The 27,139-nt window shown below is 32.5% G+C and overlaps 1 protein-coding gene across 1 annotated transcript in view; it reads left to right on the top strand.

Annotated features, from left to right (window-relative positions):
* Positions 1-27,139, top strand: part of LOC145287844 (DNA replication licensing factor mcm7-like) — a 126,458-nt gene that overhangs the window by 80,835 nt on the left and 18,484 nt on the right. The window contains exons 8-12 of the mRNA XM_080135720.1: positions 5,678-5,755; positions 7,843-7,924; positions 13,251-13,382; positions 16,141-16,224; positions 17,958-18,169. Coding sequence (XP_079991846.1) covers positions 5,678-5,755; positions 7,843-7,924; positions 13,251-13,382; positions 16,141-16,224; positions 17,958-18,169 — 588 coding nt within the window. The remainder of the gene's footprint in view (positions 1-5,677; positions 5,756-7,842; positions 7,925-13,250; positions 13,383-16,140; positions 16,225-17,957; positions 18,170-27,139) is intronic.

Raw genomic sequence — 27,139 nt, forward strand, 5'->3', positions numbered from 1 at the left:
TCTTTCGTTTGCCTGTTTTCCAGCTGACTACAATATGGCCGTCTTCAAGTGCAACGTAAACAAGTTCTGGATGAACCGACCCCCTAAGTAATCCAATTTACAAAATTTCCACTACTTACGATTACTATTCTACAATCTCATTGACTACTGTACACTTATTAACCCTTATCCTCGAGTGACCTCTGAGCCTTGATAATTGGGGACCTCTATGTAAAAAAAAAAAAAAAAAAAAATAGGGCCTATTAAATTAAAAACTTCAAGAGAGAGACTAGTGGTTGCTAATACACCAGCCAAGAACAAGCAACAATACTCCATGCATTTTGCTTCTGTGTAGCAAAAGCAGCCACATGTCCACCATGTTAAGTCTTGCGAGAAAAAAAAATACCGGGTTATTATAGGATTTATTCTTTTATAAACATTCTTAGGCAAACCATGTTTGCTGCATTTTGTTTTTCTTTTTATAAGGTTGTGGTTTGTTAGGAAGAAAGTCAAGATGAAGAACTTAACTTGTTAGAGTTGTATCTTCTGGCTGCATCTGAATGGAATAGAGTAATGAACAAGAAAGAATCACCATCTTCCATAAATAAAACATTTCCACAACGAAATAGGTATCAATTTGTGAAACGAATGCTATATCATGGATGTTTTATTCTAACCAGCCACTCATGAAATGGCAAGTACAGGAAAAAATCTTATTAAGTAATGATTAAATCACAAACTAATTTGATTTGTATTTATAAACTTTTTTTTCATTGCGGCAAGACATCTATGTGCATTAATCTTGCTTCTGCACAGATGTATCATAACACCCATGTAGTTAACCTGTCCAGGTTTAAATACGCAAACCGAACCTCTCGACCCCATCTAATGCATAATACTGCACCTAAAATAGGTCCTTCATATAACTTTTTTGAAACCTGGGACGTTCAAGTGGCAAATTGATCTGAGTCCGGAGAGAGATTCTCTTTTTATTGCCATTTAATTTTCATTAACTACACTTGATGAGTTTTACATTTGGTTACCTGTCATTGTCGTATATAGAAAAATAACACCAATCATGATTGGTGTTATTTTTCTATATATTAAGAATATACCATAATCTGTTTATATTTTTATTAGTCCTATTGCTAATTTTGACAATCTATTTGTAATTGATTAAAATGTAATTTACACATCCACACAATTACAATTTCATAATATCTCTACTTATATATAAAAGGCATTATGGACACCGAAATAGAGGCCTTTTTTTGAAATTTCAACCAAATCTACTTGATGTGTCTGGCAGCATTCTTAGATTTCATATCAGAATGCCTCTGATAAGTATCAGTAATCAAAAATATTTCTTTAAGGAAGTCTTGATTTTGACCCAAGTTAACACCTTATACAGCCTAACATAATTGCATTCGAGAAATTTTATCACCACACAAGCAGAAAGGTCCATGTCAGCAGTACATTCTTTGATAAGACGGGCACATTCAAAATGAATGTTTCTGTTTAGAGAACAATTGAACTAAGATGTTTGACTTATGAATTTTAAACTTTATTAAAGCTATTATATTAAAATAATTTTACAAAATCAATAGGTTTTCTACAGTGCAATCTAGACCACAATGTATTGTTGACTTTTAGTGCGGGTGAGGCATGTGAAGCTTCCTCCCAGTGCACCACGATGGGTCCCCAACTAGAGCAGGCAATCAATTGATTTGATTGAAAAATGGGTGATTTCACCAATTTCAATAAAAAATATGGAACATTCATCAATCTTCATTCAATCCCTAGGTATGTTGAGCCTCCCCGCTAGTATACCATACAAATAGAATTCTATTTAATTAGAAAGAATCCTGAAATTTTTTTTGCATTAGTGCTATTAGAAAAAAATTTGCATTTTGTTTTTAATCAATAAAAGTTATTTTTTTTCCCCAAAAAAAGATTAATTTTTTACCATAAATTGTTAGGTGAAAGTTTCTTTTTTTTTTCAGGAAACTTGCACTTTTTAAAAAAAAAATTTTTTTTTAAATTTTTTTAAAAATTTAAAAAACAATTTTTTTTTTTTTTAAAGAAATGTGGCAGTAAACGAAATTTTAAGAAATTTGGCAGAAAACTATTTTTATTATAAAAAGAACAAATGAATGCTTTACATGAACACTGTAAATAGTTAGGTGACAGAAAAAAGTTTTTTTTTTCCAAGAGAATGTACAAATTATTTTTTTTTTTTTTTTTAACAGATGTTCAGAAAATAAACAGAAAAATACTTCCATCATTAATCATGCAAAAAAAATAAAAATGTTGATTTAGTGTTTCAACATTATGCTTATAAATTACGATAAAACTTGCTGAGTATGCGCTGTTTTACTATTGTTGTAAAAATGGAATGGAAACTCTGAACGTATATACCATTCACTGGGCAGAGCGGTAGCTCTAGATATATCTAAGGCTTTTGACAGGGTATGGCACAAGGGCCTTCTCAGGAAAATTAAATCATACGGTATCACTGGTAGAATACTAAGCATAATTGAATCCTTCTTAGAAAAGAGAAAAATCCAGGTTGTCCTCGATGGTCGAACATCTAAACAGTGATATAAATGCGGGAGTGCCTCAGAGGTCTATTCTTGGACCTCTATTGTTCCTGATATTTATTAATGACCTCCCCGACAAAACTGCCTCTGAGATGGGTATATATGCTGATGACACTACACTCTATAACAGGCATGACAGGAAAACAAATGAACACATCTAAAGAAAGTGCAAAAACACTAGAGGATGACCTCCAATCTGTAGTGGAATGAGGACAAAAATGGATGGTCACATTCAATACTGCCAAGACTAAACTAGTTTCCTTCAATAATTACAAGAAACCTTCTCTGCCACCAATAGCAATGGCCAGTGATTCCCTGTCTGAGAGTACATCTTTCAAACTGCTTGACCTAACGTTCACAGGAAACATGAGCTGGAACAATTATATTGAAAACATTGCCAGGGCCGCTGCGAAAAAGGTAGGCTCTCTCTACCGTGCTAGAAAACTGCTGACTCCTGAAAGTATCTTGTACTTCTATAAGGCCACCATTCGCCCATGCATGGAGTATTGCTGTCACATTTGGGCTGGTGCATCTTCTAGTCTCTTGCTCCTAGACAAGGTTCAAAAAAGAGTCGCCAATCTGATAGGCCCTGAACTGGCATCTAAGCTTCAGCCTCTGTCCCATCGATGAAACGTTGCATCCCTCTGCTTGTTCTACAAGTATTTTAATGGTGAATGCTCTGATGAACTGCAGACACTTGTGCCCCCACGATGTAGACACCCTCAACAAACCCGACAGGCAGCTAAATCCCACCCCCACACAGTAGAGATCCCTAGATGTAAAAGATCTTTCTACTCCAGTAGTTTCTTCCCCAGAACCGCTAGACTCTGGAATTCCATTCCAGGTTCCTGCTTCCCTAACTGTACTGACATGCAGAAGTTCAAGTGCAACGTGAACCGACATCTTGCTGCTCAAATCCCCACATAGTGTCCCAGTAGGTGTTGCCCCTGATAGAACCCCCCTACACAAAAGTGGCAATTTGCCTTGTTTGGGGTGAAAATGTCATTTAAAAAAAAAAAAAAAAAAAACTTTTGCTCCGTTTTAATCTTTCTTAATTTTTTAATTGTGCCCCCCCACCCACCCACCAAACGAATATAATCAAAACAGTAACATTAAAAAATTGTACTTTATGTATATAAAACAAAATATTAAAAAAAAAAAAAAATAGGTTTGGCTATAAATTCCTAAACTCATTTCACCCTAAATAATTTAGGTGACTGAAATAGGAATTGAAAAATTGATTTTATAGCGAGATTTAAGAATGGTTAGCCAAAAAAAGGTGAAACACAAAACAAATAATCAATAAATAATTGTTACCAAAGGCAATAAATGCTACTTTTTTTACTTGCATGAATGAGTTTATTTTATGTTTTAAAGTATTTTCAAGCGCTTTTCTTTATTTTTTAATCTAAAATTGCGGATGTGTGGGTGCCAAATATCTAGATTCTAGAATTCCCCGCTAGATTGCAAACAAAATCTCCAGAACCACTGAACGGATGGCTTCCACGTTTTGGTATATGTTTACTATAACCATGTGTGTTTTTATATATTTCTTTTTAATTATAACATTATACTTAATTTTCCTATAATAAATAGGTGGTTTTCTTTGTACCGATAGGCCATTTTTTTTTTTTTTTTTAGGGACAATTATTGTGACCAATGCTCATGTGAGTATATTCATATCATATTTCTCTTTTTCTGTTACACTTTTTCTCGAAACTACTGGACCAATTTGGATGAAATTGTATATGGATCTTTGTTATAAAGTATAACAAATTAAATATTAAGGTGTCTGTTTGATTCTCAATTAGGGATTAATAGGATCAGTATTTAATTTTTACAATATTCAACTATTAATTTGGCAGGAGTTATTCTAAATCAATGAACTATAACTTTTACATAGTAGCTTCCTTCAGTTGTGACAGACTTTCGATACCTACTGTAAGGGTACCTGTGCGTGTAATTTTTGTGGCAAGAATTGCGCAATCTCCAACCACATCTCTTTGGTTAGCATTGTTAAATGTCAGTGGCAAGTGGAGGTTCAAGATGACTTGAAACAATGCTGAGATAAGTAGAGAACATATACAAATGGTCACTAAACATTCGATGATCTGATGAGAACCAGTGTGTCCACATGATTATGCTGTATTTAACTCACACACACACACACACACACACACACACAAATAATCAATAAATAATCAATAAATAAATAATCAATAAATAATTGTTACCAAAGGCAATAAATGCTACTTTTTTTACTTGCATGAATGAGTTTATTTTATGTTTTAAAGTATTTTCAAGCGCTTTTCTTTATTTTTTAATCTAAAATTGCGGGTGTGTGGGTGCCAAATATCTAGATTCTAGAATTCCCCGCTAGATTGCAAACAAAATCTCCAGATCTAGCAGGAAAACCGCTAAATTGGAAACACTGGTCACAATAATTGTCCCTAAAAAAAAAAAAAAAATGGCCTATCGGTACAAAGAAAACCACCTATTTATTATAGGAAAATTAAGTATAATGTTATAATTAAAAAGAAATATATAAAAACACACATGGTTATAGTAAACATATACCAAAACGTGGAAGCCATCCGTTCAGTGGTTCTTGAGACTATTAATTGCGAACGAACCAAGAGTTTTGGTATTGTCTTTACCAGCATAGCTCTAGATGTATAATATCTAAAATGGTACTATTTTATACAAGAAAAATCTACTTCGCGTTGCTTGGGAAGATATGGTATATAGTCATAAAGTGCTCAATATCCTAAGAACAGCAGGTGTGTTCAAACACAGCTTCATTTTTTTCTATTGGTTTTATATGGCTCTGGGTAATGTTGAGTAGCCTTACTAGTATGTTATAAGTCTGATTTTTATTTGTTCACTAAAGCTAAAAACATATTTGTAGTTATTTTCATTTAATGTGTTAAAAATAAGCCCCCCCCCACCACCTTTTTTTTTTTTTTTTTTTTTTAAGCCCTGAATAGATTTTTCATATTACAAAATTTTGGAAACTCATAATCTGCTTTCCAACAATCAAAGCTAAAATGTCTTTGATTCGTTTCATTCAACAAATATTAACCTTGACCAAACCTTAGGTATTTCTTCCAATGATGAAGACTGGTTTTAGTCAAATCAGTGCTGGTCTATTATCTGACACTTATCTGGATGCTCATGTGAGTATATTCATATCATATTTCTCTTTTTCTGTTACACTTTTTCTCGAAACTACTGGACCAATTTGGATGAAATTGTATATGGATCTTTGTTATAAAGTATAACAAATTAAATATTAAGGTGTCTGTTTGATTCTCAATTAGGGATTAATAGGATCAGTATTTAATTTTTACAATATTCAACTATTAATTTGGCAGGAGTTATTCTAAATCAATGAACTATAACTTTTACATAGTAGCTTCCTTCAGTTGTGACAGACTTTCGATACCTACTGTAAGGGTACCTGTGCGTGTAATTTTTGTGGCAAGAATTGCGCAATCTCCAACCACATCTCTTTGGTTAGCATTGTTAAATGTCAGTGGCAAGTGGAGGTTCAAGATGACTTGAAACAATGCTGAGATAAGTAGAGAACATATACAAATGGTCACTAAACATTCGATGATCTGATGAGAACCAGTGTGTCCACATGATTATGCTGTATTTAACTCACACACACACACACACACACACACACACACACACACACACACGATAGCAGCAAATTCATTCTTGACTCTTGCCATTGCTTGATATAGCGTTAGACAATTGAAACATGAAGACAAATCAGTGATGGGCTGCATGAAAGTGACTTTTATGCCCGGCCAAACTCTGGTATTCTTTGGCACACATGTGCAGACATGAGCACCACTAGCAGCAGCACATGCTTGGTCACTTCTATGAACATTCATATGCCGTTTGAAACCGCCTGCAGTCCTGCACATCTGCCCGCAGTTGACACAAGTTAGATCTGGCAACACAAGACTGTTTTATGGCCCATTGCGCTGATGAGCAGTCTGGTGGCTTATCAGCCCAGTTCTGCTCAGACATAGTCTCCCGCACACCTCATACTCCAGACCAATTTGGCACCCCAGATCATTAACTGCTTCTTGCATGTTCCCTTTCTAAATATCACGCTTCAGTTGTTCATACTGGGTTCAATCAGCCTCAAACTTCTCCACTCTCCATGATCCAAAGCCAGACTCTCCCATCCATACATACATACACCCACTAATGATTTTGTAGGCATGAAACAGTCTTTAGGTATAAAGAATAATTGTTTAATTATAATTATCAAGCCACTTCAAGAATACTTAAAGGGGCACTGTCTGTTGAATAATAACTAAAAGGCAGTCAACTGGTATTTATGCAATGTTCATGACTTCTGCTCGTTTGAATATTCTAAGATTGTCCAATGCATTTTCCCGAATTCTGCATTTAATCGCTCTTAATTTCCTTCATTTCTGTGGCAATTGTTTGGTTGTTCTGAGGTAAAAGAAAAAAAGTGGTTTCGTATCTCATAAAAGGCAGGAATTGTCACTCCTACACTGATAATTGCATAAGTATGAAACACTAGTGTCTGTAGATATGAAGAATAATTATTTAGTTATATATATTTATTTTTTTCTTTCTCTGGCTGTATGACAGATTCCATACATGTGGATTGAATTCGATGGCTTTTCTTTCTTTTTTTTTTTTTTTCTTTTTTTTAATTCTTATACTTCTGCAAGCTTTAAATATCCATTTTCTTTTATCAACATTTTTAAAATTCTTTTTCATTTCAAGATTCCAACTATTTTCTGAGGAATATGCTTTTTGTTTCAGTTGTTTGATTGGTTTCTGCTATTCAACAAAACATGTGTAAGGTGTATTATGAGTGTGGATTAAATATGTCTGGTTTTGGAATGACATACTCTTTTCTGGGAGAAATGCACATACCACATTAATGACATTTGAATAGCTCACAAAATTGAAACTGATTTATTCATTTTAAAAATCTGACTGCTCAAATTTTGTAATAAGAATAATGAATAAGCGAGTCGCAAATGAGATCTAGTTTCATTCTAATTTGAGTAAGCTGCAATCTGATCATGGTTAAAAATATAATCATGTTTTATTAATGCATATTGTTTCCAAATGAGAATTTGGTTCTTTGTTGTAAAAGTTTAATTTGCAGTATATTTATACTTGCATGGCTCAACTTTGAAAAGTGCACAAAATGATTGTCTGAAATAATTTATTGAAATAACTTAATTTTTCATTTTTTCAGAGAATAATAAAAATGAACAAAACAGAAGATGATGAAATGGATGCCCAAGAATTGACTGAGGATGAATTAAAAACAGTGGCAGGTTAGTAGATATAACTTAAGGACTAAGTAATCTTAAAAAAAAAAGAAAAAATGACAAGATTTTTGGGTAGGTGTCCAAATTTTTTGAATCGAACTTACTTTACAGCTTGGCAAGCCTGTTTTAAATTTTTATTAAAATCTGGTCCATAATACTGAGGGTGAGTTTCGATTCCTCAAAGCAATCCAGAACTTGCTGGAAATAGAGCTTCACCGGCAGAATTTTTTTTTATGTAATAAATTTTTTAATCCTAAGACCACACATGATGGTAGTTAGCATGCAACTGATGCATGAACATAAATAAACCCCTCATTTGTTGAACGATGTAAAGATCTGTATTTTGAAGACCAGTTGGGCTGATAAGCCATATGAGTAAGAAATGGTTCCTATGCAGGTTTTTTTTTTTTTTTTTTTTTTTTTTTTTTTTTTTTTTTTGAAAGAGACTTGAAAGTACAATTTTGCGGTAAAGAGTTAAGTGACTAGAGTTCATGTTTTAAAAAAAAAAAAAAAAAACTTTTGGGTCATGATTGCAAAGATTTAAGAAAATCTCATTTTACAGTTTTTTTTTTGATTTGTTAAAGAAAAAGTATAATTTATACCTTTGTAAAACTGATAAAACATTTTTGTTTTTAAAAAGGTTAGTTGAAATTCTTCCAAATTTCAGATAATCTTTTTGGGTACTCCTGCAGTATTTTACCCACCGATTTCACGATCTTAGCCGAGCGTTGTCGAACGCTTTCGGCGTTAACGCCGACGAAAGCCGAGAATTCGGAGCTACGGTGCAAGAACGCTAAAAGTATGTGAATAGCAACAACATTACAAGGAAAAGATATTACACACACACAACAAAATGGAAAAAATTAATACAAAAAATTTGGATAAAATAAATCACAAACACTTACCGTAAGTTTTTTTAAAGTAAAATAAATTTATTTTGTTGAATATTTTTTTTTTTTTTTTGGTTCATTTTGTTTTCCGATAGCTTTTTTTTTGGTGGTGGGGGGGGGGGGGGGTAAGCAACAGTAATAAACACTTCAATGTTTTTTTTTTTTTTTTTTGTTTTTAACAAAACGTTATTAAACAGTAACGTTTTTTTTTTTTTTTTTAATGTTTGTAGGGGGGGGGGACAACAATTACTGTTTATCTTTAGTTCCGACTGGAAGATTTTCTACTGACTGTAGAGGCAAAGTAGGGAGCAAAGGGTTTTCAGAGGATGTGGAAAGAAGCTCCTTCCCAACCGGGTAGCCTTCCGCGATTTGATTTATTATGGAGACAAAAGGGTTGTGTCCAAAGTTTTGTCTCCACATAAATTCGCATAAATATGTTTCCAACAGCTCCCGGTTTTTTTATCGCTAAATTAAATAGCTGAAATGAAAGGCTGTGTATTTTTACTTTGAACAATAAAATAACTGAAATGAAACGCTATGTGTGTAATTCCAATGAAAATTATTCGTCTGCTGCGCGTTTGTTTGAAGCGCCCTGATTGGCTGATAGAGTATCGTACCGCTCGCCATGTTCCGGCGTTTTCCGACGGATGTCGATCAACGCTCGGCTAAGATCGTGAAATCTGTGGGTAAAATACTGCAGGAGTACCCGATTTTTGTAATTTAATTTATTTAAATGCCTAGATTTCACATGCAATAAATTCGAAATAGCATCATCCATTTACAAATTCATAATTAAAACCTAATTTTTTATCTTTTTGTCTAATAATTTTATATATCTCCAATGTTATTTATATATTTTTTTTTGATTTACAAATATCTCATGGAGTTTAAATACAATTATTTGACAAAATCTTACTATGAATATGCTAAATGTTTTGATCCAAACATTCTAGTTTTTGGATTTTCATCTGCACATGGTCAATAATCTAAACATTAATTTAATTTTCACAAATAACCATCATCATCGCAAACATTAATAAATGAGAAACAAATTACCTCCCTTTTATAGTCGCTCTATCAGTTAAAAAACATTGAAACCATTTCCCCTCTAAAAAATACAAAAAAAACATGGCTATCTATTTAGTTTCAAATTGGCTATTTTATTAAAAAATCAATTCTTTTTAGCTTTAAAAGGTTAGAAACGAATTTGCTAAAAAAATTGTTTTAAATTCGTTATTGGTTTTATTTTATTTTTTATTCATTTTATTTGCTTAAAAAATTTTCAACTACTGTGGAATTTCCATCTGTCTGTTGAATAATAACTAAAAGGCAGTCAACTGGTATTTATGCAATGTTCATGACTTCTGCTCGTTTGAATATTCTAAGATTGTCCAATGCATTTTCCCGAATTCTGCATTTAATCGCTCTTAATTTCCTTCATTTCTGTGGCAATTGTTTGGTTGTTCTGAGGTAAAAGAAAAAAGTGGTTTCGTATCTCATAAAAGGCAGGAATTGTCACTCCTACACTGATAATTGCATAAGTATGAAACATTAGTGATTGTAGATATGAAGAATAATTATTTAGTTATATATATATATATTTATTTATTTCTTTCTCTGGCTGTATGAATTGAATTCGATGGCTTTTTCTTTTTTTTTTAATTCTTATACTTCTGCAAGCTTTAAATATCCATTTTCTTTTATCAACATTTTTTCTTAAATTCTTTTTCATTTCAAGATTCCAACTATTTTCTGAGGAATATGCTTTTTGTCTGAGTTGTTTGATTACAGTTTGAAGCTTCTGGCATTGGCTGAATGAAAGCCTTAGATGTTTCATTTTATTTTATTTTTTTTTTCTTCAAACTCCCGTACATTCTGTTTGATTTTATTACAAATTCTCAAATCAAGTCTAAAAGGTAAAATGTGCACATGCAACGAACACTGACAAAATCAGTAACGGACGACAAATATTCAAAAATTAGCCCAAAACATTGACATTTTTGCAAAGTTGTTCATGCATCGTGAATTTCACATGCGTATAAAAGACGGTATTTTGGGAGACTTGTGACTTCATGAAATGTTTGCTTTTTTCACCTTCTTTTCCTCTTAGTGTTACAAGTTTGAGCCTAGCTACTGTAGCTAATTTTTTTTTTTTTTCTGCTGCTTTTTGATTATTTAAAAAATTTTTTTTTTTGGGCTGGGTTGCTCAATATACCCTTACAATAAAACCTCTCCACACCCTGGCAATGCCGAGTACTCCTGCTGTGTTAGTTTGTGTGTGTGTTTGTATGCCCACAAAAAACTTTTCACAGATGCATCAGACTGTGACAAAATAGGTATAGTTAGAAAGATCAATGTCTTAGACAAAAAATATGTAAAAATTGGCCAAAAAGAAACTGCCCAGTTCACCCAGGTGAACTGGGCCGTTTCTTGCAAGGAAGGGTCACTGTTTGCATCAAGATTTTTGAAAGTCATACACCCCTAGCAATCTGAATGTATGCTTATAAAATGTTATTTTGACCTGTTGTGACATAAGTCGTTGTGGCCATGACAGCTAGCATGTTAGCTTTTTTCACCTCCTGTTCGAGCCTGCCTACTGCTGCTAACTTTGTTTTTTTTTTTCTGTTGCACGGGCACTTGCTACTATTTTGATTGAAGAAAAGTTAGTCTATGATATGAATCTCAAATGTTAGTCTATGATATGAATCTCAAATGTTAGTCTATGATATGAATCTCAAATGTTAGTCTATTATATGAATCTCAAATGTTAGTCTATTATATGAATCTCAAATGTTAGTCTATTATATGAATCTCAAATGTTAGTCTATTATATGAATCTCAAATGTTAGTCTATTATATGAATCTCAAATGTTAGTCTATTATATGAATCTCAAATGTTAGTCTATTATATGAATCTCAAATGTTAGTCTATTATATGAATCTCAAATGTTAGTCTATTATATGAATCTCAAACGTTAGTCTATTATATGAATCTCAAACGTTGGTTTGTTTGCATGTTTCTATGTCCGCTAAAAACTTATCAGGCACATTGGATTGGGTTAAAACCGGTGCCATTTGAAAGAGCAATGTCTCTTATGCATAATATGTGAAAATTAATAAAAAAAAGATTAATTCAGTGGTGGTGAATTGGATCATTTCTTGCAAGAGAGTCACTTTTCGTGACACCATTTTCACGAGTCACACGTGTAGCAAACTGAAAGCGCGTTTAAAAATATTTTGCAAGGTCATGATGTCATTATGGTTCGATGGGCAAAAGTGTTTGCCAGTAATGTTTTCCCCTTTTTCCTCTCCAGGTTATCACCTGCCTACTGCAGCTAATTTTCTTCTTTATATTCCTTCTGCTGAAATATCTAGTGGGGAGGTTGTCGCTTTTTATTTTTATTTATTTATTTTTTTTTTTTGCAATTTCATTCTTTTTAATTTTGAAATTGTTTTGATGAGTGCTCAATATCCTTAGTATAGCAGGAGTGTCCAAACAACTTCATGTGGCAATCCAGGCTAGCATTGAATACTTACCATCATTCCCCACAAAATGAGATTAATCTAAATGTTTCTTCCAGCTGATGTCAAATGCAACTTATGAACATCTTTTGGATGAAATTTCAAACAAATTTATTTCAGGTGAAAACATTACGTACATACATATTATGGTGAAATTATAAATTCCGAAAAATGATCCAACAAGATGTGCTAGATCTTTATTTTACAAAAAAAAAAAAAAAAAAAAAAAAAAAATATTAGCAGTCCAACATTTTATTTTGAAATGGTAGATTTTTATTGAAACATGAGGATAAGTGAAAATGATAGATCATAGTTAACTCCTGGAGTTTAAGAACTCTTCCACATTAGAACATATGGATAAAACTGTATAATTTGATAAATTTTATTTTTAATTGTAATTATTTTGCTACTGGATCATTTTTATTGTGAGTTTTTGGAACTTCTAATTTCAACATGACCTGTAAGTAAGTGTTTTTTTTTTTTTTTTTTTTTTTTTTTGAAATAGTGTTTGAAATTCTATTATAGTGTAGGAGATTGCTTGGTGTTTTGTCAGTGTTTCAGATTGCTTTGTATGTTCTAAATATTTTGTCAGTGTTTCAGCTTATGTAAGATGCTCAAAGATGGATGACACTTAAGAAACTGCCATCATAGTGGTAGTTTCTAAAAAAAAAAAAAAAATACATGCATTTCTTAAATTCCAGAAATTTTTATTTTTTGTTAAGTTTTTAAATGCAGACCATATTTTTAAAGGAAAAAATAATTATATAAATGATTAGGATCCATTTTATATTAGAATTTTCAGAATTAAAAATAAAAATATTTTTTATTTTACTGTTTCAGTGTAATAGTAGCTAAGTTTATCAAAGTAATACTTAGCTTTTGCCAGCATTATATTTAATATCAAAATATTTTATTTGTAGAGGATGATTTTTATGACAAATTGGCCAGCAGCATTGCTCCTGAAATCTATGGTCATGAGGATGTGAAGAAAGCTCTTTTACTGCTGTTAGTGGGTGGTGTTGATAAATCACCCAGGGGCATGAAAATCAGAGGTAAGATGTTTTTCTTAGAAAAAAAATTGTTTTATAAAGATTTCTTGGCTAAGCATACTTATTTTTTTTTTTATAAGTATGAAAGTATTTCTAAATTATTTACAAATATTGACATTTTTTTTATAAGTATGAAAGTGGGTTAAAATTATTTATAAATATTAACATTTTCTTTCCCTTCACATACATTTTACGGAATTGTTCTCACTAACATATCCCAAAAGTTTCAAAAGTTGAGTATTTGAGGCGTGTATAACGGGACTGACACTGCGCCATCCACACCGGGTGTCTCTAACCTCGTCGAACTGTACCTGATATAACCGGTGCTCTTTTGATTGTACGTTGTCCCGTCACAAGTTGGCCTATTGATCGTCTCCACATGTTGTTTCTGTGGTGGGGCGCAGTGGTCTCCGGGTACATTGATCACTCCGCTGGTCCTTGCGGCTCACTGCAAAATGAAGAGTCCTCACCACAAGCAAACAGAACTCCAGTTTATAACAATAACAAACTATTTATTAATTTCATTAATTCATAACAGCTACTGTCTAAATTGAGGTGACTGACTAGAGCAGTGAAACGATGTAAGACCAGACCAGTAAAGTCACATTCTTTCTCTCTTCCTCTGAGGGCCTCACCTTGTCTCATCCACTCAACACCTCTCTCTCTCCTGAGACTGATGGGGGGGGGGGGTGTTCACACTAATTTCTATTGGCAGTCCCCTGGGTTTCTTTCGTCCATCAATGTGTGTGGCCCTTATCATCTAACATCACTTCTAATACAAACCTCTCCCTCTGACATTTCATAGATAACTCCAATTCTGTTTCCATTTTCAAGACAATATACCATCTGTTGTGCCTGTAACAAGCCCATAATGACATATCGGCGGTTGGTCCTATTTTGCTAGAGGTCTTTGCATTTCTCTGCACTCCTCCACCTATCCCGTCTGCCTCCCCCTCACCACAATATGTACTTCTCTGCATGCATTCATGACACCATGACATCACAGTAAGCATTTTTTTTTTTATGTATTTGGATTATTTAAAAAGAATCTGATTAGAAAAAATTATGACTAAGAACTAAAGTTATAGTCAGTTAATGTACTTCCGGCATAGCAATACCGAAGCGGTGACATGGTAAATCAGTTCTTTCTTCTCTTATGACTATATCTCCCTTGTGCATTTTTTTTATTACGTTTTTTTTTCCCAATATTTTTAGATATTCATTAACATTTATTATATAAATGCAAATAAAAAAACTCATTTTAAATTTTTTTTAAATAAAACTTTTCCTAATTTCATGAACATATATTTCTTATAAAATAAAAACTTTTTTAAATTTTGTTATTACAAGTGCAAATAAAGACTAATTGTTATTTTTATCTAGATAATATTGTTCATTTTTCTTGTATATTTTCAATAATATCCTTTTCTATTTTATTTTAATAAATTGCTTTACAATAGAAATACTAAAGAACAATAAAAGTGAAGGAACTGATTTGTCTTGTCACCACTTCTGGTAGCTAAACCACTCTGCATGCGATTTTATGTAAATGTGAAAAAATGCAATTAACTACTGAAGAGACCTAGTATATAATTTGATACAATATGGGAACTGGTAATTATAAATAACATGTAATAACAAGTAGTAAAATTACACATCTAATAAAAGCAAGAATAGGATCCATGGCGTAACGTATAAAGTGTTGGGTAAAATTAAGTTGACTAACTTTTCTGGAAGTTAAAAGGTTTGATCTTAAGTGTGGCGGTAACAAAGAATACTATTTCGTATTACTACTCTGTTGAGGCTAATGAAACGAGCATAATACTTTTATGGACTAAAAGGTTTCATGTGAAATTCCGTACAGATTCTAGAGTTTAACAAGATACACCCGCAGATGGTCAGATGACATTGGTCAAAAGTATACAAATAACACTCAATGTGTTTTTTAATTTTTGAGATGAGAATTGGTTATTTGTATTATTTGGAGTCATCGGACTACTGTTCTCCTTATGCAAGGACCCTTGACGCAGTGGTTAGAGTACTTGGAAAAATCAATTAAAAAAAAAAAAGTGATCTTCTGAAGATTGTAGGTTCAATCCTCAGTTTAGGCGACAGAAAAATACAATTGCGAATTACTTAGAATCTCTATCCAGTTATGGCTGACGGAACAAGAGCATGCTACTCGTATGAAGTAAATAAAAAGTTCTGCTCGAAATTCTGTCCAAATTCCAGAGTTCGACAAGATATTACCTGAAGATCAGAGGTTACATCGACCGAAACATGAAAATCGCACTCCAGCTGAGAACAGTAATCTGATGAATCCAACATAAATGAACAATGAAGATGAAAAACTTAAAATAATCTAAATACACAATTCTTTTAAATAATCAGAAATGGATTTCATCCTGCGTACACTCTTCATCTCTCTGCACGTTTCCTTCTCTTTATCAATTATTTTTATTCATATTGTCTCTGAATACCTTCTGTTGATATCAACATGTAAAAATGTGTCAAATCTTTGTCATATGTGACATTTTCTAATCTTTTAAAAAGTTTTTTTCATACTGTTGCATATCTTCCTTTTTCTACATTTTTATGTTTGTCGCATTTGTGCAATTTTGAGTAACACGGTATATATTTTTATGTGAAGATATTCACTCACAATAATTTAAAAGTTAACAAACAAAAACAATTTGTAATTTTTAACTGAACCTCTATGAACAGTGACTTTATTAAACACAACTTTTTTTTTTTCTTCAAGGTAACATCAACATCTGTCTTATGGGAGATCCTGGAGTTGCCAAAAGTCAGCTACTTTCCTACATTGACAGATTAGCACCAAGAAGTAAGCAGTATTTTCATTAAAAAGAAAAAAATTTTTCGTTTTTTTTTTTTTTTTTTCATCCATTATCTTATGCTTTAATCCTTTGTTTTTATAACTTAAAGGTATGATTTTTTCCCCCCTACTTTTCACCCCATGAAGTCAAAGGTAGGCACAAGCTCAATTTTTGATATTGGGGAAATTCCAGCTCCTAGACATATTACTTCGCATGCACTGTTTACAGCTATCAAATCCTGTATAACTATCATCAGGAGTGAACCACCTCAGTTTCAAGCCCTACTACTACTGCATCTGGAAGCAGGGTTTGCACAAGCTTAAAGTCCCTGAATTTTGACTTTTGCCTTGAAAAGGCTTTTTCTATTATTACCTTGAAAATATGGAAAATGTCTGGAAAATTGGATTTATGTCCAATAAAATTGTGTTGCAATATTAAAAATAAAATCGAAATAAAAACTAAATTATTTTTTAAGTATTAATAAAAAATACCATTAAAATATTGAAAATGAAATCAACGTACATGGAGTTACATCCCTACATCATAAAACTATCTAATATTTTCCATATGTTATTAAGTAGCTGTAACTCTTGTAAAGACAATACTGGAAATTCCAAATTTAACGCCTTGTAGACCAATTTACAATGGTGAAAACGAACATTTAATCGCACTTGGCCAAATATAAGCCGGTCAGGAAATGTAAATATTGTTGTCCACATTGTTTTCTGGATAGATGAAAATAACTTTTCCTAAGTTTTTTGGCTTATATCATTGTTTATATCAAATCCTGTTATAAAAACTTGAATTTTATCTAAAGAAGGCCTTGAAAAACTATGAAAATGGTCATAAAAAATCTGTACAAACACTGGGAAGTCATTTGTCTCGGCTGCATTTTTATCCAAGACTCCTTTCTTTTGAACCAGATTCAGTATGATGATGCTGTCTCTGTTGCTTCTTATACGTCTGTTGTATACATACGACAAAGATTGTCGCAGAATATCGATAAAATTTCTCAATCTCCATAGCTAAATGATAATACTCAAAACATTCCATCCTTTTTCATTGTCAATACAATAAAAATCAGTTTTTTCATGTTTAATAATGAAGATTAAAACAGGGGAGGTAATGCAGTCTGCCATTATTTCCTCAGTTATTTTTTTCCTATTTTATTTAAATAAATTCCTGTTGCTTTTGTTTAGTATTTATTTTGGATTTAAAGTTTAGTTCATTTTGACCACTTTCATTTTCATTTGGTTAAACAAGATTGAGTTGTTTCCTTTACGGGTACTTTAGTCTTATGATGGATTAACAAAATATAAGGCTAGTGTTTATTTTTAATAAAGTGCTTGTCCACTTTCTACTTGATCATTTGATTCTAATTTTTTGTGAGGATATTTTTGCATGATATGTACATTTATCAAAGATTTACTTGACATGCGATTTTTACTCGTGACCAATACTATAGTTAGCTGCAAAACCCAATGTTAAATATAAAATACAATGTCAAATGTTATAAAATGCAATCTAAATTAAAATCTAAAAAACTTTATTCATTCAATCATGGACAACACTATGAAAAAAAAAATTATTACTCAAAAAATCTGAATTGGGCTTTAACATTAAAAAAAAAAAAAAAAAAAATACAAAGTTCTGGGAATGTCTCTACAGAATCTTAACTTTTTTAATTTTTTCTATTTGTGCTTTAAAAGTGATCAAAATGTGTTTTTAAATTTGGTTTCAGGTCAATACACAACTGGTCGTGGTTCTTCTGGAGTAGGTTTGACTGCTGCCGTAATGAAGGACACTGTAACTGGTGAGATGACGTTGGAAGGGGGTGCCCTCGTTTTGGCTGATAAAGGAATCTGTTGCATCGATGAATTTGATAAAATGATGGATGCTGACAGAACAGCAATTCACGAAGTCATGGAACAGCAGACTATTTCCATTGCCAAAGTAAGAAGAATTTTCCATTCTTTAAATGATAATACCATACATTTTTATATATAACGTATTTATTAAAATAGCATGCGTTTTGAACAGAAATTAAGGGTGGGGGTGCACTTCTGGGAATCATTACTTAAATAATTTTAAAGCAGCAAGATAACAAACTCACCACAGTATGATTATGATGTGAAAAATGTATTGATTTGAATTTGTTTAAGCTAACTTTAACAATGATATTCAGTTGATATTTTATTTTTTATTTTTCACCGCTTTAAATTTAGTCCCTTTCAAAACCTTGTCTGATTAGTCCCTTTCAAAACCTTGTCTGATTAGTCCCTTTCAAAACCTTGTCTGATTAGTCCCTTTCAAAACCTTGTCTGATTAGTCCCTTTCAAAACCTTGTCTGATTAGTCCCTTTCAAAACCTTGTCTGATTAGTCCCTTTCAAAACCTTGTCTGATTAGTCCCTTTCAAAACCTTGTCTGATTAGTCCCTTTCAAAACCTTGTCTGATTAGTCCCTTTCAAAACCTTGTCTGATTAGTCCCTTTCAAAACCTTGTCTGATTAGTCCCTTTCAAAACCTTGTCTGATTAGTCCCTTTCAAAACCTTGTCTGATTAGTCCCTTTCAAAACCTTGTCTGATTAGTCCCTTTCAAAACCTTGTCTGATTAGTCCCTTTCAAAACCTTGTCTGATTAGTCCCTTTCAAAACCTTGTCTGATTAGTCCCTTTCAAAACCTTGTCTGATTAGTCCCTTTCAAAACCTTGTCTGATTAGTCCCTTTCAAAACCTTGTCTGATTAGTCCCTTTCAAAACCTTGTCTGATTAGTCCCTTTCAAAACCTTGTCTGATTAGTCCCTTTCAAAACCTTGTCTGATTAGTCCCTTTCAAAACCTTGTCTGATTAGTCCCTTTCAAAACCTTGTCTGATTAGTCCCTTTCAAAACCTTGTCTGATTAGTCCCTTTCAAAACCTTGTCTGATTAGTCCCTTTCAAAACCTTGTCTGATTAGTCCCTTTCAAAACCTTGTCTGATTAGTCCCTTTCAAAACCTTGTCTGATTAGTCCCTTTCAAAACCTTGTCTGATTAGTCCCTTTCAAAACCTTGTCTGATTAGTCCCTTTCAAAACCTTGTCTGATTAGTCCCTTTCAAAACCTTGTCTGATTAGTCCCTTTCAAAACCTTGTCTGATTATATCTATTATATACAAAAATTCTAAAAAAAAAAAACCCAAACAATTTAACATTAATGATTGAAACATCAATTTCAAACTTAGTAATTTTAAAATCCTACTGTTGTAACTTCAAATTTAATGTCCTCTCTTTTTCACTTTTCACTAAAACACTAGGTTTTCCTTCAGTTTAAAATATTTTTGTCCTGGCAGTATCTTGCACTTATTTTATTTTTTAAATCATATACTAAATGAATGAAATTAATTCTCTGTCCAAAAGTTTTGCACCTCTTTTATATCTTATTGAACATTATATGTAAAATCCTTACTCCAATTTGGATCAAGATCCATAACACAATTTTAATTATAGAAAAGGTCTAAAATTTAAAGTTTTGAGATCTGAGGAAATAGAAATTAAGGGTTTCTTGCTTAGATCAAATGCAGTGCAATATATTTGAATTTTCAAATAGAGGTTATGCCTATAGTATGCCTCCTAGAAACCTTTAAAAAAAAAAAAAACTTTATAGAATATTGATGTCTTTGTAAAAAAGAAAAAACATTTTGACCACAAATTTATGAATATCTTTTAACAGATCAATATAATTTCACATCTTTGTTCAACAAGGAGTTAGAAAAGAAGTTATTTAATCTTCATAATTTAACAGAAAGTCTTAAATTAAAAGTTCACAAGTTGAGATGAAGAAAATGTTCTGTGGCCATAAGTTTGGGCAACAAAAATGTTATGTCCAGATGCAGGTTGAACGAAGACATTCAAGAGACTGGTAGCATTCATATTAATATCTATATATATAAAAGCGAAAATGTATGTATGTATGTACGCTTTTCTTCGATGTCCACAAAAGGCTTCTTTCAGAGAAACGCTTGCTCGGTTCACAACTTCTTAAAACTTTTTATATCATCTATAAATTGTAATATCTCAGAGTTATCTACGGAGCTCGCCTGTCTATTTAATTTTATTGACTTTCAAACGTTAATTATTCCACATTTCCCGCATCAGCACGCGTTACATTCGGTTTTCGGTATAAAAAAAAGCGAAACTCTACTAATCACAGGCCGAAAGCCAGTTGTCTCAAGAGAGCTAAGTAACGTTTGTTCAATGTCGACTTCGTCATATCAGACTGTAGCTTTCATTTCGCTCCTAATAAACAGGGAGCGGGTTTTTAAAAACAAACAAACCGATTTATTCAAAACTGTCCCACACAAAATCGTAACTGCTGAATACCTATCGCTGTCACGTCAATCAAAAACGCACACCTGTTTGTTTTTTTTTTAACACTTTACTATTTTCCAACTGCGCTTTTTTTTTTTTTTTTTTTTTTTTTCACATTTTCGGGGTTTTTTAACATACCCCGAAAAACACCCGGGCAACGCCGGGTACCCCTCGCTAGTTAGGAAATAAATCCATATTCAGAGATGGTACAATGTTTACATGTTCAGGATACGTGCTGAATTCACTTGTAGCCAGAAGCTATGGCAGGTTTTATTTGTGTGCCATTAAAAAGTTTGATAGTGTTTGGAGTGACAAGAGTATGTAAGGCAACTTGGTCTTTTTTGTGACTCATTATCTGGCAAATGGCCCATATGCAATTTAAATAATATTCAGGAACAGGTGTCTGGCTCTGAAATTGAGTATTTAATCGAAGAATTCAAATTAAAGTCAAGCAAATATCGAATGATTTAGACATCACTTTTCTATTTTCTTGTTGACTGTTACCTATTATTGACTTTTGATGAAGGACTTTAACCATAATATAGCCTATGTTACAATTCCTGTTCACCTAGTAACTGCGTTCCAAAATAAATAATTCGTTTAGGAGTTAATCCTTTACATACAAATATATAAACATAATTAAGTTTAGATACGAACATAAAATGTAAATTAATACCTTTTTTACATTATAATTTTTCACTGTAAAGTTTGAGATCCTTAATTGGTTGTTTTACATTGCAATATCAATTTACATTTTTGCTTTAGGAAAATTCATGAATTTTTTTACAAAGGAATCACCACTTATCAAGGCCTGGAGGACAGTCGAGCAATGGGACCGTATCGTAGTATTCTTAGTAGTGGAAATTTGGTAAATTGGATTACTTAAGGGTATGGTTCATCAAGAACTTATACATGTTGGATTTGAAGACCACCATATTATAGTCACTTGGAAAGCAGGAAAACTGAACAGTTCCACAGACATGCAGTTCTAAGAAAGAAGCTTTGTTCATGGAATTTACATTTAGATTTAAGCACAGTTAAAGAGTGGAGGAAATTATTAATAGTGGTTTGGTTTCAGCTAGACAAATGTTTTTCATGATAGTCAGGCCAGAGGGTATGATAGGTTGGATCTCAGACTAGCATTTGTCATGAAAATAATAAAGCAGAGACAGGCTTGCAATATCTCTTATGTGAGAAAGAGGTTGCAGGAAAGAGCATCCTCACTAGACTACGAAGTCTATTTTGAGTTCTGTCAAGGTAGAATAAGATGCTTCTAGCAGCTCCTGCCCAGATATGTCAACAGTAGTCCATCTTTGGACGTACTTGACTCTTATACAGGTAGAGAATTGCATCAGCAGTGAAATATCTACTGGTGTGGTAGAACGATCCCATAATTTTTCCAGTGACCTTGGCAACGGATTTGGTATACGTGTTCAATTTCAGATCAGAAGTAAAGGTCAGATTTTCTTCACACCTGATAATATCCTACACCTGTACAAGGTCACCATTTGCTCATGTGTGGAGTGGAGTATTGTTATCACATTTGGGCAGATCCATCTATTGCTAGCCACTGTCTTTTTGATGGGGTCCAAAAGAGTTCAATTTATTAAAGAAATCTCGTACTATCACCCAAGCTTTTACAAGTACTTTAATGGAATGTGTTCTTACGAACTCTAGCACTTGTGACCTCTTGATGTACATGCTTCCGATAAGCAGTAAAATCTCACCTTTTTGCTGGTAAGGTTCCTAGATACTAGAAAATCTTCTATTCCAATAGTTTCTTTCCATGGACCGTTGGACTTAGGAATTCACTCTTTCTTACTTTTTTTTGTACTAACATGCAGAAGTTTAAATATAACTCTAACAGATATCCCTTGGCCTAATTCCCTACATAGTTCCCTGCAGACATGATCTCAAGTGATATGCGTTGTTTGGGATGAAAAAGAGTTTAAAAAAAAAAAAAATGAAAGTGCTTTTTATACATGTTAATGGCAGATTGTGTATTTACTTTTGTGCATTTAAATGGATGTTATTTTGAAACTTTTAAATTGGCAGCTAAATTTTAATCTTTGTCTTTAATTAAATGGGTTAAAACCATTTATACACCAAGTAATCAATGAAAGCTTTATTTTTAGGAAATTGATTTAATTGAAATTAAGTTCAAGCAATTACCTCCCATTAACTATGCCTAATTATTTCCCTTAGCTCGATTTTCTCATTTGAGTTTTAAAACATTTACTTAAAAAAAATCCTTATGTATTTGTATTTAATGTTTAATGAGATTAAAAAATGTGTGTATGGGGGGGGGGTAACATTGTTATTAAAATTACCATTCAATCTATGCATTTAGTAATGAAAATATTAACTTCAAATGTGTGCAATATTTAAAAAATAATTTACTTATGCTCTAATTTTATACATTTTTCTTTTCTAGAAAACTAGAAAATTTGCCCGGCGTTGCCTGGTATTAGACATAATGCTGCATTCCTAAGCTCCTCATTGAGATTTTTATGAATGTCAAGTGTAGATTAGGATCCACGATAAATATAATGAAACGTACTTATCAAAATACTCTGATTAATGTAGCTTTAAAATATGTTTGTTCTGATGTGGAAATTTTATAGTAAACCACGCTCTTAATTGTTCACGTAGAACTGTGCTGTTGGGTGCAGGTAGCAAGCATTTCACCATAACTCAGCCACGAATAGAAAAAAATGCTAGCATAAAAAAAAAAAACGAGTGTAATAGCCGCAACTAACAGCAATTATTCTGAGATAACCAAAGAATGCATCTTGCATGTTATTAGGTACCTCACATTAAAAACGGCCTTGTGCCTAATTTGCTCAGTGGGGGAGCAAATAAACACCATCTTGCATGTTATTAGGTGCTCTAGCCACTAGTTTTTCTCGCTTGGGCAGGTTGCAAAATAAGTCTCTAATGTAATAATTTCCACACACACGCTCCGGACCCTATCTCATCACTGAAATGTTGTATCCCTGTGCTTGTTTTACCAGTACTCTGATGAACATACTTCACCTCTATATCAAGCAAGCAATAAGATCTTATCATACTTCACTGTAGAGGTTTTCAGATGCTGGAAAACAGTCTCCTTTAATAATTTCTTTTCCTTGCACTACTTGTCTCTAGAATTTTCTGTTTCTTCGACTTTACTAACAATTTGAAATTTAAATCTAATGTGACACCAGAAGTTTTCTGTAAATCTGAACCCGAATTTGCGATAGTCTTTTACGTTTTAATGGCAATATGTCATGTCCTGTTAGGATTAAAAAAAAAAAAACCCAACAAAATTGTGTGTGAAGGGTATTTCTAAAACCAAACTTTGTGAAGCATGAAATTTACAGCAGCTATAAATTTATTTCAGTCTTAGCATCATTTAATAAAATCTCTATTGGTATACATGTATTAAGTGGTATACATGTCTACTCTGGCAAAATTATCAATCCAATACTTCTAATCTCCAGAGTTATTTCTCTCCACATTTCATCTCCCTCAAATCTTCTGTCTACATCTGTTGATACAGAGCTTTTTGCTATGCTTTCTACCCTAGTTTAATACAGGTTATTGAGCTGATTTTATTTCAGTTTTTCTTATCTTAGCTGTCCGTGGCGATCTGTAAAGTATCAGGATGGAATCCTGGTAGTTGAGCAGTCATTAATTCGACAACAGTGATCAATGGCTTGCAACACACCACTTTGTCCCTTACTTGGCCTGACTGGCGGTTGGATGGAGCCCTATCTGATCGTCTGCTCTCTATATGCCCTAGCTCATATATAGTTATTTTTCTCCCAACTGTATAATCCGGTCTGCTTTTGTGGAACACTTCCCAACCATTTACGAGCTAGAAGTAACATTACAAGCGTATGCTGTATTTTCGTGGCATCGGCAACATTACATAATGTGCTTCAAAAAATCATCTTTTTTATTTCTGGGTCAATTTTTAAAAGAATTATATTGATGGAAAGAGAATTAAATAAGCATTCCAATGATAATTTATTTTTCTTGTATGCGTTCAATGCTTTTATGCTCCAAGTTAATAATTGAAAAAACTGTAAAAAATGACAACAAAAAGGGAAACTTTTTTCAGTGTTTACATTTCATATGTTACATTTGGGTACATATGCGCGGCATCAAATTTGATTGAATATGGCTAAAATTTTACAGACTATATAAGCATAGAAGTCCATCTCTACTAGACTTTGATTTATATTTTTATGGTCACAGGAAGCAAAGTTACAACCGAGCAAAGAATATTTCAAAATTGATGAGGAAAAATGACTATGCGCTCAGCTGAGTAAAGAATAATAAAAAAACTTTTCTGCTTTGAAAACGAAAGCTGAAAAATCAGTTTTGTTTTTTATTCTGAGTTTTTCAATTTTAAAAAATTATGTTCAAGTTTTTCAAATTTGATTTCTAAACAATACTATTTTGTTGTTTTTTGATGTACTAAAAGCATTAAAAAACAACAAAATGGACTAAGTACATGCGTTTCTGTTATTGTATTTACTTCTTGTACTTAGGTAGAACTTTTATTTATTTATTTATTTGGGTGGTACCCCCCCCCCCAAATTATATAACAAATAAAATATACTTGTGTACTTATGCTACCATGCTGAAATAATGTTATTATTTAGAAACCCATTCCTAACATGGGGAAGGAAGGGTGTTTTGTTAACTATTCTGTACTTTCACCTAATAATTCAATAAAATATATTGTGAAACTTGAATTTATTTTTAACGCCTTGTCAACACCATTTTTTCGAATCTGTAAAACAAACCCTTTTATTTTTTTAAACTGAGGATATCTAATAATTAGGCGGTTCGATAAAGAATTTCATTGTGATGCATTTTGTAAATTTTTACCTTGTTTCCACCTTCACATTTTTCTTTAAAATGACTACCTTTAAAGGTTTTCGGGTATGCTGAAAACGAATATCGCATTTAAATTTTCTGCAAATAAGTAGTTTTCCGGATATTAAGCAATGTCATTTCTTATATTATTGTTGGGGGCCATCTTGGTAACGTATGTTTGTGCATAGTTTCTTGGGGTTACGTTTGCGTGCTCGCGCATACCAAAATGGCCACCAGAGATAACATAAGAAATGACATTGCTTAATATCCAGAAAACTACTTATTTGCAGAAAATTCAAATGTGATATTCGTTTTCAGCATACCCTAAAATCTATAAAAGTAATCATTTTTAAGGGTGGAAACAAGGTAAAAAAAATTACTGTTTTATTTCTTTATTTACATAATTGAATTTTCAGTAAAACAACAGAATAGAAATGACAAAAATTACCATTAACTGGTGAATAGCTGTTGCTCATCAGGATTCCTGGTATCCTGGTACTATGAACGTTACATCAAGGATTCATGTAGAGTATGATTTATGGTTGCATCTTGGGGTATATTTTGTGCCAGATAGAGAGGATTTACAAAATTAAAGATTGGACTGGTCCCAAAATGCATAAGTTCTGGTCGACTATGGGAATTTCCATCTTTTACAGAAATCTAAAATCTATATGAAAAATTTTCTTTGATTTATTTCTGAGATTAATTCATATCTCCTCAATTTTTTTCTTTGTTAAAGTAGTAAATACTGGCCATGAATGCTCTTTAATGGTTACCCCCAAAGTTATGCCTTCCTTTGGTGAGGAGACAGGAAAATGCCTATTCTCAATAAAGCTATATTTAAATACCACTGTAATACTTTTGTTCATAAATAGACACCCATGCGCCAGTTAAAAAAAAATTGAAATTTGTGCATCTGAATTTATAATTCATGGCTTATAGTAAAGAGTTGGCTGCAGAAAGAGCACACAATTTTACATAAGAGTGCCAAGTTTCATGAGAATAGCTTGGTGGTGAAATTACTGAATTTCTTGAAATGTTGAAGTCTGTAATTTAGCCCACTTTTGCCAGAGGATTGAATATTTTTTTTTGTTTGTTTAGCACAAGTATCTTGGTATTGGACAAATCATCCCCTTTTCTAATTGAAAAAGTTATATTAAGAATGTTAAATCCCCCCAAAATGTTAAACTTCAAAATTGCAGCCTAGTGGAAGTTTAAAAGATACCCACAAAGTCTGCGCAAACAACATCAAATATCAAATACCAAGTGTATCCACACGCTAGATTAAATACCTCAAAAGATGTTATAAGAAACAGAACTCTTATAAGTTACACCAGATGAAATTGAAACGGCATTAAAAACAGTGTGTAAAGAAATATAAGAATTATCATCAGATGAAATAACAAAACTATACAGACACACACCGTATTCGTATATAAACTTATAATAAACTATCAATACCAGGAGATATCGGGATTGGCTATACAATAGAAAGAGTAAAGCAATTTATACCAGCTCCTCTGCAATGTTTCAAATATTAGAAATTTGGTCATCACAAAAACATTTATAGAGAATGCCAAGTGTTTGAGAAGTGTGGTGAACATGACTGAAACCAAGAATGAGTGCAAAAATATAAAATGTGTAAACTGCCATGAAGAACACCTTGCCTTCTCAAGGTCATGTGATGTCTACAAGAAAGTCAAGGTGATAAT

Source organism: Euprymna scolopes, chromosome 11 (assembly GCF_053919585.1).
Source record: "Euprymna scolopes isolate OS-2025 chromosome 11, ASM5391958v1, whole genome shotgun sequence".
Taxonomy (NCBI): Eukaryota; Metazoa; Mollusca; class Cephalopoda; order Sepiida; family Sepiolidae; genus Euprymna; species Euprymna scolopes.